Raw genomic sequence first — 14,318 nt, forward strand, 5'->3', positions numbered from 1 at the left:
GATATTACCGAGGTAGGTGTAAAGCTTAATTATGTCACCCGAGTAAGCCGTCGTAGCTCAGTGGATACGTAGCTGGGCTGCAATTTTGGTGACACGGGTTCGAACCCGGTCTCCGACACAATTTTTTTTTTACATTTTGGTACTTTTTTACAATTATGATATCAAAGCGTAACATATTCTATTAGATAATTGTCCTGAGATTCGTTACAGAAAAACTTTTTTTGGTGCCAATCTGGTGTACAGTCCCTTTAAAGTATCCTCATTGGTTCGTTTAAACAGATATAATCATATCGTTTCTGAAATGCAGAACTGTAAAAAAAAATATGAATATTTTGCTCAGTCCAAATGCTATACGTTTAATAAGTCTTTTGGTGTCTTGTAATTTAATTGAGAAAGATAACAAACGCAACAATTTTATGCCTTCCCTGATTGGCCTGAATAAAGTAATCAATTATGACGTTTTGATTTTATTTTTCCTAAACATAATCGTCAAATATTATTACTTACATTCCATTACAATCCATTTCTGTAACAAGGTAATATTTCATCGCTTGAGGTGTGTAATAGGTCTTCTTACAATATTTCATTTTTTCTTGCAATCTCATCCATTTTATTAATTAAATGCTGATATTTTGATTGGTCTTAATTCTTTACATACGAATCAGTTTTTAATAAATTAATGGTTTAAATAGCCCATGAAGAAGCGTCTTAGTCTTCCCAGAATACTATTGCCAGAAATAAATATTTTAAGACTAGACATAAATTAGCTTAAACATGAAAAAGGTATGTCATGAAAGCACATTTAACTTCAAAATGAAAGCACGTTGCATCATACCGGAAGTTACCAAAGATCTAGTCCACCAGATAATATTTAATTTTAAAATGTTTCACTCCAATTGCTGGTATTGCACTGAATTCAAAGTACAAACAACTTTAAATCATATACATTAATCAGACTGAAGTTTCATCACTCTACCTAATACACTTTATAAAATATGCGCAACACAAATTTGTGACGGACAGACAGACAAAATAAATCTCGCTTCAAATGGCACCAAAACAAGAGCCGTCGTAAGACAGCGCGCTCGACTTCGCCGCTTTGACTTTGAAGTGAATACAATAACAATGTAATATTACCAAGTTTGGTCTATTTATGTCAAACCTAACTAAAATTATTCAATACATAAGGTGACTTTGATGCTGCCCTCCCACCACCCAAAAAATGACGCAAGTCATTCAAATAAATTGATTTCCCATTATGAAAATGTGGTAAAGAATATACAAATATGCCTTTCAAAAGAAATTAAAATAAAATTAAAAAAAAAAAAAATAATAAAAAAAAATCAATGACCATATAGTATAGCCCTCCTTGTTTTCCCTTGGTAAAAAACTGGTTAAGAATGTAAAAATGTGCCTGTCAAAAGAAATAAAAAAAATATATATTCAAGGGACATAATTTGTATTTAGGGTTAAAATGGAGTTATGTTTCTTGTTGTAAGATGGTCGTAAATAATTTTGAATTTTTATTAAGTGCATTGAATAAAAGGTATAGAAGTTGTTTTATTAAAATCCCAACTTGCCCTTAACTTTTACTTGCCTAAAACTTTAACCTTAGTCAATCAGAGGCCATAACTTGTATTAAGGATATGGAGTTATGTAACCTCATTGGGTGATGGTCCAGAACAACTGTGTGAAGTATTAAGTCAATTGAATGAAGGGTATAGAAGTTATTAATAAATATCCCAACCTGCCCTAAAACTTTAACCTAAGTCCAATAGTCAATCAAGGGCCATAATTTGTATAAAAGATAATATGGAGTTATCTAACCTCATCATGTGATGGCCCTGAACAACTGTGTGAAGTATTAAGTCAATTGAATGAATGGTATTTGAGTTTAAAGTGAAAATCCCAACTTGCCCTAAAACTTTAACCTAAGTCAATCAGGGGCCATAACTTGTATTAAGGATAATATGGAGTTATGTAACCTCATTGTGTGATGGTCCTGAACAACTGTGTGAAGTATTAAGTCGATTGAACAAAGGGTATAGAAGTTATTTATAAATATCCCAACCTGCCCTAAAACTTTAACCTGAGTTTCATAGTCAATCAGGGGCCATAATCTGTGTAAAGAATAATATGGAGTTATCTAACCTTATCATGTGATGGCCCTGAACAACTGTGTGAAGTATTAACTCAATTGAATGAAAGGTATTGGACTTATAAGTGAAAATCCCAACTTGCCCTAAAACTTTAACCTGCCCAAAAACTTTAACCTAAGACAATCAGGGGCCATAACTTGTATTAAGGATAATATGGAGTTATGTAACCTCATTGGGTGATGGTCCTGAACAACTGCGTGAAGTATTAAGTCAATTGAACATGGGGTGTAGAAGTTATTTATAAATATCCCAACCTGCCCTAAAACTTAAACCTGAGTTTCATAGTCAATCAGGGGCCATAATCTGTGTAAAGAATAATATGGAGTTATCTAACCTCATCATGTGATGGCCCTGAACAACTGTGTGAAGTATTAACTCAATTGAATGAAAGGTATTGGACTTATAAGTGAAAATCCCAACTTGCCCTAAAACTTTAACCGGACGCCGACGCCGGGGCGAGTAGTATAGCCCACCTATTCTTCGAATAGTCGAGCTAAAAAGGGTTTCACCTTGCATTCAAGAAATAATGCTGCACTCTCCTCATAACTATTTAAAGAACGCACATATTCACGACAACCACGAATCATCACATATCTACACGCAAATATTCTAGTTCCAGTGAAAAAATACATTTTCACTTATTTTGTTTAACTGGGGTGAGAGAAATCAAACATAGACGCTCGTGTCAGATAGGTTCATCCCGACCCTCACGTAGGGTCTTCTACGGCAACTCGGTAAATCTCATTTCCACAAAACACCCTACGCTCGGGTTGGGGTCAACCTATCTTACACTCTCGGCCATGGAAGATACTTATAAGCAATGTTTTACCAGCTAAGAAAATATGAAAATCCTCACAATGTATGACTTTTAATGGACTGTAAACAAAAATGTTCGATAATTTTTTATCAACAACACATACTTCCATATCACATCTACATGTATGGTTCTGTATATTTGTCATGATAGTTAACAGATTAAGAGCAAAGGCATATAATATAACAGGAACACCGTAAATTGGAAAGGACACCTGTCTGAAGTAATGAACCAAAAATGCAATAGAGGTAATATTCTGTCCAAGCTTCTCAGACTTTTCTTTGAGCATCAGGCTCCCATCAAGTCTAAGACTGTTGCTCTTTTTAACTCAACTCTTTCCAGGCCAAATTCTGACATTGATGGAAATGTACAATATATTTACCATCCAAAACACCTTTGCCGGTAAGATAAATGTGTAATCTAGGCATAACACTTCATAAATGTTAATTGAACACCAATTAAACCAGATAGCTCCAACACGGTCAGGTAAGGGCAGATATTTTGAATGCCTCATGTCAAGGTTATTTAATGACCCATAACGTCAGGACTATAAATGGCAACCAGTCAGCATATAAAATAGCTATTATAGCCATGTTTGTCATGACTACTACAGACCATGACCAATTCGCATACGGATATTATATACTGTACACCCAAACAGAGTAAGACCACGCGAAAAATGACACCAAACATAGTAGTCCCAATGAGCTGCCCTGCTGGGCAGGTGATGATATAGTACATGCACTTTGTAAACTCAGATCATTGCATTGGAAAAAGTGAGTGTTGTTTTTAATTCAAACCAACAATATAATATAAGCTTTTTTTAAAAATATCTAGCATCATTGCTATCACTCACTACAAGAACATGATGGCTTATTCTATTATACAGTTGTCTATATGGTTGTTAAGTTCAGCATTGGAGACACTTTTTTCAAATACTTTTTGACAGATAGGGCAAGTCTGTTCTTTTTGTTCCTCTACAATCTTCTTGCTCGCCATTTTCTCGAAGGTTGAGAACAGTGTGGCTTGTTTGGCCTTCTTCCTTGGCTGGGAAGAAGAGGTTGGATCTCCCAATGCTCGTTTCCTAGAGAGTGATGTTGGAGTATTCTCTTTGTTAAATCCCCTATTTCCTTCTCCTTTTGCATCAGGGTTTAAAATATCTTGTGCCTTACTATGTTCTGCAAGTTGGGTAAACACATTCTCACTTCCATTTTCTTCTTCCTTTAAAGTCACATTTCCGGTTGCCTTTGCCTTATGATGTTCATCATGAGCTTCTAATTCAGTCTCACCTTCAGGTTTTCTTATCACAGCTTTTGAATCAGATCCACTGTCAAGAAACTGTTCATATGACATTTCACTTACTATAACCTTCTCACCAACACCTGCTTGGCCATCTTCCTTAACTTCTCTCTCTTTAACTTCTTCATCTTGATCACAGTTTCCTCTGCTGTTGCTTGACTCTGCCTTAACCTTTGGTTTAAAGAAGTTTTTGATTGTCACTGGAGGGTTCAATGCCTTAGCAAGGCACTTTTTGCTCACTGGAGATACTTCTTCAGTCACAGAGCCACCCCTAAACTTGACAGTCTGTTTAGCATTAGCATTATCAGCAAGTTGTTTGACCTCATCATGCAAAGCATCAGATGCACTAGATTTAGCACATGGTTCACCAGGAGCAGCACTTGATGAAGAATTTAAAGATATTCTTGAGTTTGCAGAATTCAATCCATCTGAGAATACAGGAGAAGAAGCATTCATTGCTCCAAGATCTGATGTGTTCAATGGCTGAGAAGCAGGCAAAGCACTGACAGACTGAGCACCACCAACGGGCTGAGACATGCTCATGTCCAGCATATTGGGTACTATTCTTGGGCTCTGTGAGCCTATAATGAGACTGTACTGGGCTTGACTCGGATGTACAACAAAAGGCATAGTGGCCTGTGCACCAGGCTGTAGAACATTGCCAGACTGGCCAAACTTCAGTTGCTGAAAGCATAATACATTTATTTATTTCATGTGGTAGGAGTTAATTTAAACATTAATTTTTTTTTTAACGATTGTGAAGAAGTTATGATAGCTTATATTAGGGCACTCTTGTTAGCACACTGTTGCGTGAGAGGGGAGTCTTGTGATAGGAGTTGAAAATACAAGTCAAGCAGCCAAACATCTTAATACGCCATATGAATATCCAATTTCCTATCTTTATTATACTCAAATAGAAATAATGTGTAAATTTCAACACTACTGTAAATCAAAACAGTCTATATATTCATATTTTTGGATCTCTTTGTCTACCACAGTACGCTTAATTCCAAGTTGGTAAATCATGACTCAACCAGACTGATAATAAAACAATATTCCAATTCTGATCTGGGACAAAGGTTTAAACAATTGAACTGGATGTTACCTAGAAGTCAGGCTGTTTTTTCATATTTTGGGAAAATTACCAACTCTATGGGTGGGCTTTTTGAAAAAAATTATACTTTTTGGGAATAGGATCATAACCAAATATCAGCTATAAAAATGGCTGTTTGTCAATGTGCGTTCTTTTTGTCCATGTTTGCACTGTGTTCATCCTGTTTGCCCATGTTTGTTCTGTGTTTGTCCAAGTTAGTTTTTTGTTTTTTCTATTTGTCATTTGCTTTTTTCCTGTTTGTCCAGTCAGTGTTAAATGTTGTTAAGTCAGATATTTTGTACCATCACTTAATAGAGTGTATTTGAGGCATTTGTACCTTCTTTTGTAATGCTACACAAAGTCAAAATTGGTTCTTTTCAAAAAACATGCAGTCATCGAAATTAGACTTGAGGATGAACAAGCCCGAATTCTTATATTATTGCTTGGAATAAAGATTTTTAACAAGCCCTGCTATAAAAAATTCAGAATTTGAGCAAGCCTGGAAGACATTTTACCAGTGAAGGGATTGCGGGCTTGTGTTAATTTCGACCACTGAACATGTTACAGATGAATGACAAAATCTATGTCAAGTGTACAACTCACAGTTTGTTGAAGGGTTTCCATGACACGTTGTTCCCTAAGTGACGCCTCAACTTCCGAAATGAGTAGCTGCGGGTATCTAACACCGACTACTCTTGTTCCATCGTTACATTTGACACGGACCACGCGGATGGAGGACTCAGTCTTACTATGAATGTAAGAAGGGAAAGACATATTATAAAAATACATTAAATTTTATTCATTTTATGCTTTCCTGTGTTTCATGCGTGTGTAAGATCTCATGTGTGTGGTAGAACTCATGTGTGTTAATCGTTGTGTTCAAAGTGTAAAATATTTTGCTCATAAGGAGTGTGCTCCACCTGTAAGCAGTTGTCATTAAAGATTGCAGTCAGATATGTAGGTGTACAAATGAGTTATGAAGAATTGTTTTAGGCAGCCAGTTTTTATTGAGAACACTTACTATCCAACACTTTTTTATTCAAAAGACAGCTAAATATGGGTTAATAACATTTGGAGTTATGTTTAAGTTTGTGGTGTTTACCCAATTCATTTAACAATTAAGAGATCAATTAAACAGCTGTAGTATTTACATTAACAGTTTTTAGGGCTGCATAATTACTTGACTACCCTCGCATACTTGTGTAATCAAAACTTGTGTTCCTACCTTAGGTTCAGTTTGAGGGCATTCCTGTTGAGGACAGCCTCCAGTGTGCTCATGAAGGTCACAATACTTCCACACAGTAGATGCAGGCTGTAGCATCGGCTGCCCACTGGAAAATCATCATAAGCATTAAATAGAACAAGTATGAGGCCAAACAATCTTAAGTTAGATGCTTGGTTTGGAGATAGCATGAAGTTTTCAGTTCGGTCTGGAGATAGCATGAATTTTTCAGTTCGGTTTGGAGATAGCATAAAGTTTTCAGTTCGGTTTGGAGATGGCACAAAGTTTTCAATTCAAAACCAGAATGGTTTTAAAGGGACTAGACACCAGATGATACAGTTGCAAGAAAAAAAATCATTGTCAAAAACTTACATAAAATTGATATCGTTGTGTTAAAAACACATTGAATCTTACTTACTGATGTATCAAATCTCAAAAATTAACTGGGGTTGTCTACCAAGTATAAACAAGCAAAAAAAATACTGTCGGTATATGTATCTGTACTAATCACATTACTTTCAAATGCTAATTGCACACTTTAAACTGGGAAACCATTATGTACTATTTAAACAGGTAAACTCAGCTAAGACTCTTAGAGAGAGTGACAAAATATTCTTTAAATTGTGTAAATTGATGTATTAACGGCTTCATACTAGCTGGTATGGACAATTCTAGGCTTTTTTTGAGGAAATTATGTGTTTGCCGATATTTGGACCATCAACGTTTAGTCCCTCTTAGTTATAATTTTGCTTATCTTTGCCCGGTCCTGTCTTAAATATCCCCCCTCAACCCTGTTTTTTGGCAAAAACCTCACTAGCCTAGAGAACATTAGAAAGTGATGTGATGATGTGTTACCCTTGCAGAAGTCCTTGTTTTTACAGTGGGATCCATGCACACAACTGTTCATTGTCACTTCATACTGCTCACGCCAACCCTTCTCTGTAATACACAAGGAAGATTTAGGATAAAGGATACATTCATACATGTTTCAACTGGTGTTACAGTTACTGAATATTTTAAACATTTCCATCTGATGGGTCGATCACATTTTTTCATACTTAAAAGCTGTATAGAACTGTCACCTTGGTGCAAGAACTCAATATCTGCTTCTATTTCTATATGCAGTTATTGAGTTATTGCACTAAGGTGCCGATGAAAGAGGCCAAGCCAGTAAATTCATAAAGCATGTTTGTTATGCAATTGAAATGTTGGTTCATTCTCCTAAAAGTTGGTAAAGGATATCATTATCATTGACCAAACATATTTCACTTTAAAAAGAAGAAATGACTAACCTGCTTTTTCCCTGTCTATGGGGAGGTACCTGTGCAGAAGATCTGTCCTCTCCTCATCCATGTAAGACAGGCCGGTGTTTGGTCTGGAATATTCAAATTCAGTGATTATATTTTAGTTAAATTGTGAAGAAAGTTATGATAACTTATACTAAGTCACTCTGGTTGGAACGATGTTGTGCGAGAATGTGGTCTTGTGTTGTGGGGGAAACCGGAGTGCTGGGAGAAAATTGTCCCACTGTGTAACCACAAACGAAACTCTCATCGAACCCCGGGCGCCTAGGTGAGAAGCGAGTGCGCTAACCACTGTGCTAACCTGAAAACCCATATTTACATTTTGTTATCAATATTATCTCAAAAAGACTTTTAAGTCACCGATTGGATAGGATATATCAATATATTTAAACAACAATGTGCCAGGAGGTGGAGCCATCTTGCTTGAGATGTTAAAACCCATCAAAATTGTTATAGAGTTTGGTAAAGACTGGATGAAATTTGTTGATGGAAGAAATGCCTAGTTTGAGAGCAGACAAAGTGTGATAACATGGTTGTAGCCTCAACAACAAGCAATGTCACAAGCAACATATATCTGATCTGCCAGTCTTTGCAAACTACATTAATGTTATAAGGGTTTTGTACAGAATACATACATGTACCGGTAAACATTTCCTGTTACAAATTGTGTCATATTGAAAGTTCATTTACCTTCCCTAGCCCTCAACCTCAGATACACACAACAATCTCATAATGGATGTTGATACAAGACTAACATAATCAACCAAATGGAACCATCTTTCTAGCAGCAAGTTTACCAGTTTTGAGTTATGTAAACCACAAATTATCTGCCTGTTAATCTCTGTAACCATTATAAAGTGACTCAAGTAAAACTACCTGACAGAATGCGGGTCAAATAGGCCAACTTCAAAAAAGGCAAGTACCAGTATGGCATGGTCCAAAAAGGCCCAATTTAATATCTGTTTTTGACACATTTTTTCATAAAAGTATAGAAGCAACCTTTGATTATATTTCCTTAAATATTAATGTGATTAGTTATCAGTATAAATAATTCAGAAATTAACATTTTGCATCAAATCACACTTTTATTATTATTATTATTATTATATACCATATTTCTATAGCACTCTTTTCATACATAAAGTATGTTCAAAAGTGCTTTACAATGTAATATAAAACAATAGACAAACTAAAATGCTTATAACAATATTAACGCTAGTCAATTAAAACAAAGTGTTTATGCATAGTACATATGTACAAAATTAATATAATATAAAATGTTTGAAATAACTATAAAATAATAGAATAATAATTTCAGAGTTAGTGAAAACCAATAAAATTTAAAGATAAAGTAACAACAAGCTGTTAAATCCCGGATAGATCCATGCACTCGGAAATAAAATAATAAAACACTTATCGTCCATAATACTGTTTAAAATAGTGGGTTTTCAGAGCCTTCTTAAAACTTTGCAAGGTGTTACAGTCTCTGATGTCAGATGGTAGGGCATTCCATAACTTAGCTGATGCTGACTGGAAACTTCTGTCACCATAACGCGCCGTCCGACATTTAGGCACAACTAACGTTAGTGACTTATTTTTCGACCTCAGATTTCTGGATGCTCTGTATATTTCTAACATGTCCACAATGTACGCAGGCGATTGGTCATGGAGCGCTTTAAATGTGTGTGTTAGAATTTTGTACTCTACTCTGCATTGCACAGGGAGCCAATGTAGTTCCTGTAGCACGGGGGTTATATGGTCGTACCTTGCTGTCCTCGTAACAATTCTAGCTGCCGTATTTTGAACAGTTTGTAGTTTGTTTAATATCTGCTTTGGAACACCGTACAGGAGAGCATTGCAGTAGTCTATGCGAGATGTAACAAGAGAGTTTACCAGAGATTTGGTTGCGTTCAGTGTTAGATAAGGTCTTATATGGCCAATGTGTCGCAATTGTGCGTAAGAATTTCTACAAACACTATTGACGTGTTGATCCAGCTTCATGTTTGAGTCAAGATAAGCGCCCAGATTCCTAACACTTGGTGATTGTTTGATTACAGAGCCATCGACGGTGACGGAGACATTTGAAACTGTTTTTGAGTTGTGCTCAGATGAGAATATGATTAATTCTGTTTTGTCCGCATTTATCTTTAACATGTTGTTGTTCATCCATTTCACTATGTCATTCAGACAGTGTTCAATGCGATTGACAGATTCTTCAATTGAAATTGTGTTTAATGGTTTGAACGATAAGTATAATTGCGAATCATCCGCATAGAAATGGTTGTCCAAGTCATGGTTTCTACAAATAGCTCCAACAGGCTTTGTGTACATTGTATAGTTTTTGGGGCCAAGAACAGACCCTTTAGGTACGCTGTACTTCATCAGCACTGGGTCCGAGAGTTCACCATTAATGGCTACTGTTTGATAGCGATCACTGAGGTAGGACCTCATCCATGTAAGTGGTGTCCCTGTGATACCGAAGTGATGTTCTAAGCGAGTAAGAAGCGTCTCGTGGTCAATTGTATCGAAAGCAGCCGACAGATCTAACATTACTAGAATAGTTACATTATTTCTGTCCAGTGATTGAAGAATGTCATTTTGAACTTTCAACAGTGCGGTTTCGGTTGAGTGGAATTTCCGATAGGCTGACTGGTTGACTTCATGAAGTTCATTGTTTTTTAGATGATTTTCAATTCGGACATCTACCACTTTCTCCAAGATTTTTGATATAAAAGGCAAATTAGACACTGGCCTGTAATTTTTAAGAACATTTGCGTCTAGACTTGGCTTTTTTAGAAGTGGTCTTATTCGTGAGTGTTTGAATGATCGTGGCACATATCCAGATTGTAGGGATGCATTTATGACTTTGGTCATCACAGGTGTAAGCTCATCAAGACATTCTTTAAGTAACCATGTTGGGATAGGATCCAATTCACATGATTTACTGGCTGACTTACGGATTATCGATTTCACTTCATCCTCAGATGTTGGTGTAAACTTATCATATTCAACTCCTATATAATCAGCTTCTATATCACCAACACCAGATGAAGACTGCTTTTGTGAGGTAATATTGTCTCTGATATTTTCGATCTTCCCAATAAAGAAGTCGCTGAAATTCTGAGCGAGCTGTTTTGGAGACGAATGCAATGGTAAAATTACCTCATTTGTGTTTCCAAGAAGAGTTTTAGTTATTCTATGCAGACTTTTCTGGTCACTCCCATAAGATTCAATTTTGCTCGTGTAAAAGTCAACACGGGCTTGTTTCAGCATCCTATTTACCACAGCGCATTGTGATCTATAAATGTCATGATCAATCGAAAGTTTACTCTCACGCCATTTTCGTTCTAATTTGCGTTTCTGATGTTTTGCATCATGAAGCTGCTCAGAATACCATGGACATGAAGGTCTTAACGTGATAGTTTTGGTTGTCAATGGAGCGTGCTTGTCCAAAATTAACGTCAGTTCATTTGAGTATTCTTCAATGAAGTCATCAATATTTGAAGATATTCCTCGAGCGTTAAAAAGATCTGTTTTCCTAATATCGTCTCTAAATGAATTAATGTCAATCGAACGCAACTTTCGGTAAGACACAGCTTTACGAATTGGGGGTGGCTTGGAAGCTTCCACATGAAATGTAACTGCGAAGTGGTCACGTGAGATCCTTCCGTTGGAATCTGACAGACCAGGATCTATGACTTCAACATTTGAAATGACATTGTTATTATCTCTGGTTATCACTACATCCAGTGTATGTCCAGCAACATGGGTTGGTTCTGCAACATGTTGATGCATGCCAAAAGCATCTAAATTGCTATTAAACTTTTTGGTGTCACTATTTGTAGGTTGGTCGAGATGAAAGTTGAGGTCTCCTACAATTACTGAAGAGTTGCCTTCTGTAGCATGTTTCGATAAGAAAAGGGGCCATTCTTGCTCTAAAAACGTGTTTGCGTTCAGGCCATTTTCTCTTGATGGGGGTGGTCTGTAAATAACAGCAAGCCGTATTGAATGTTTGCCTATAACCACATTGCAATCCATGAACTCAAACTGAGAAAAATCATGGTCTTTGCTTGATGCAATAATGTTGATGTGTATGGAAGCTTTGTGAATGATGGCTACCCCTCCGCCTCGCCTACCTCTACGAGGGACATGCTTCATTTTGTAACCCTCTGGTACTAGTTCACTGGTGCATGACTTATCTACAGAGCTACCGAGCCAAGTTTCGGTTATGGCACAAATGTCAAAGTCCTTTGTAAGGATAAAATCACATATTGATAATGTTTTATTTTTAACTGATCGAGTATTTACGGAGCAAATTCTTATGTTTTTCTTCCCTGCTGTTTGTGTGCAGTTGTCGGGCTGAATACGTATTATGTTTCCCCCAAAGTGCTCACATATTTTAATTGACTTAGTCCCAATATTAGACCCAACAATATTTGTAATTTGTTGGGGCAGTAACTTTAAATTGTTGCTATTTACACCGTTGTTAGTGTCCCATGGTCGCCTAATCTGATAACTACCACCTCTAGTCCCTCTGTATTGTGCTAAGCCAATTTGCTTCAATGATTTGTAAGTCATAGGATTAAGCCTCCTTTGTGCACCTGATAATTGTCCAATACTGTACAGCTCTGCTCTTGTATACACCAACCGTGATGATTTTCGCTCAGTAAAACACATAATTGCTGCAGGTCATGAAATACTTTTCAAAATATGTCTCAAAATGTTTGTTTAAAATCCAAATTACTCTAAAATCATTTACAAAATCCAGTTGAATTTTACAGCACTGCAATCACAATAAAATAATATCCAATATGTCCAACTTTTAGAATATAAGTCCAGGTATAAATCACTCAAACCTACTAATATTCAGGAGCTCTGAAAAGAAAATGCAGCCTACACCTGGCGCATATTACTTTATGCAAAATACACTACAGAAATAGCACAAACAGCATTATCTAAAATAGCACTATATACAACCTTTTTTATATTTATACACATACTGAACAATTTAATGAATTTTGCGAATATCATTCAAGACATGAGATATATTATGTCATTGATTTATCGTTGGAGGTGGGACAACCCATGACAATTTGTAGTGACACAAGTTGAACCTATAAGAATAATAACTGATGAGAGGTTACAATTATCAAATCTCTGTTCCCATACAAAATATATTGACATGTATTTTCTGCATAGATCTTCTCATTTTTGGAAACGCTACGACAGGGATAACCTTGAACTTGGGGAAATTATTTAAATATACAGCAGATGCAACATTTATCACACTTCTTTTTGACCAAACTAACTGTTAAACATCAAAGAAAAAATATAACCAGACTAGGATATTATATTAATTATTATCATTATCACCTCATCAAAGACACACACCCCTTATCCTATCAAAGTCAAACCCACTTACAATAAAGGTGTTGTTCTTTTATTTCAAAGTGGGCCTTTCTGGACCTGGGGCCGTGATTACGAACAGTCTCAAGACTGAGTCTGAAAGTTGGACTCAGTCTCAGCACCTGAGTCCAAGTCCAGACTCAGCTGAGCTTGTCGAATATTACATGATTTCAAACAGTCTCTGACTCAGTCTCAACGTTGAGCCTGAGTCCGATTCCGCAATATTTATACTTGCATGAACGTAAGCGGCCATTGTTTACTTTTTCAAGCGTTATCGTTCTTGAACTTTGCTCAGAATTTCTAGACGCATATTACCAATGTAGTCAAAATCAGATACCTGTACAATGCAAGCTCCTGAGTGACTGTCGGCTGTGTTTGATGTAAAATGTCGCTAGAAAAACAAAGGACGACCTGGGATGAAAAAGAGGGACTGTGTGCCGTGCTGCTAGTGATTGAACAGTACGACGTGTTATACGGAGGATTTGCCGACGGAATCACATTCAAAGAAAAGTCGGCCGCCTGGAATAAGGTGGCCGATGACTTGAATGCGTAAGTTAGATAAGCTGGTTAAACGTTACCTTAAATGATTAAGCTTTCAGTGGCTATTTTCATCTTAAATTTAACGCAATGAGTGTATAAATATCAATACAAAGTCTGCATTAAAGAACTTCTTTTATGAGCAATAGGATTTTAACAGCATACAGCATTACATGTACCTGCTGCTTTAAGGTGGTTTGAAAGACCTCATTTGTCTCATTTGAATATGTTTCTCTTCTGGGAAAGTATTTTCTTGCAGAAATTCTGACTGCTTGTATTTATATAGAATCTATGTTGGAAGTGGAATTAATTTATTTATATTATTTTAGTTACTTGTAAAATATTTCCTGTTCATTATAAAAAAAATTGATTAATCTGAAGGGTGGCCATTTCAATTGCAGATCAAGCAATGTAAAGCGGACACCTGCAGAGGTTAAGAAATTGTTCCAGAATGTGAAAAGTAGAGGTATAATGTAATAAATGT

At 36.3% G+C, this 14,318-nt stretch overlaps 1 protein-coding gene across 2 annotated transcripts in view; it reads right to left on the bottom strand.

Annotated features, from left to right (window-relative positions):
• Positions 1-3,007: 3,007 nt before the first annotated feature.
• Positions 3,008-14,318, bottom strand: part of LOC128246878 (protein strawberry notch homolog 1-like) — a 42,841-nt gene continuing 31,530 nt past the window's right edge. For both annotated transcript variants that reach the window (XM_052965404.1, XM_052965403.1), the window contains exons 28-32: positions 7,880-7,962; positions 7,443-7,526; positions 6,591-6,696; positions 5,969-6,113; positions 3,008-4,956 (exon numbers count right to left, since the gene is read on the bottom strand). In XM_052965404.1, coding sequence (XP_052821364.1) covers positions 3,847-4,956; positions 5,969-6,113; positions 6,591-6,696; positions 7,443-7,526; positions 7,880-7,962 — 1,528 coding nt within the window. In that variant the 3' untranslated portion in view covers positions 3,008-3,846. The remainder of the gene's footprint in view (positions 4,957-5,968; positions 6,114-6,590; positions 6,697-7,442; positions 7,527-7,879; positions 7,963-14,318) is intronic.

The sequence above is a fragment of the Mya arenaria genome, chromosome 9 (assembly GCF_026914265.1).
Source record: "Mya arenaria isolate MELC-2E11 chromosome 9, ASM2691426v1".
Classification (NCBI taxonomy): Eukaryota; Metazoa; Mollusca; class Bivalvia; order Myida; family Myidae; genus Mya; species Mya arenaria.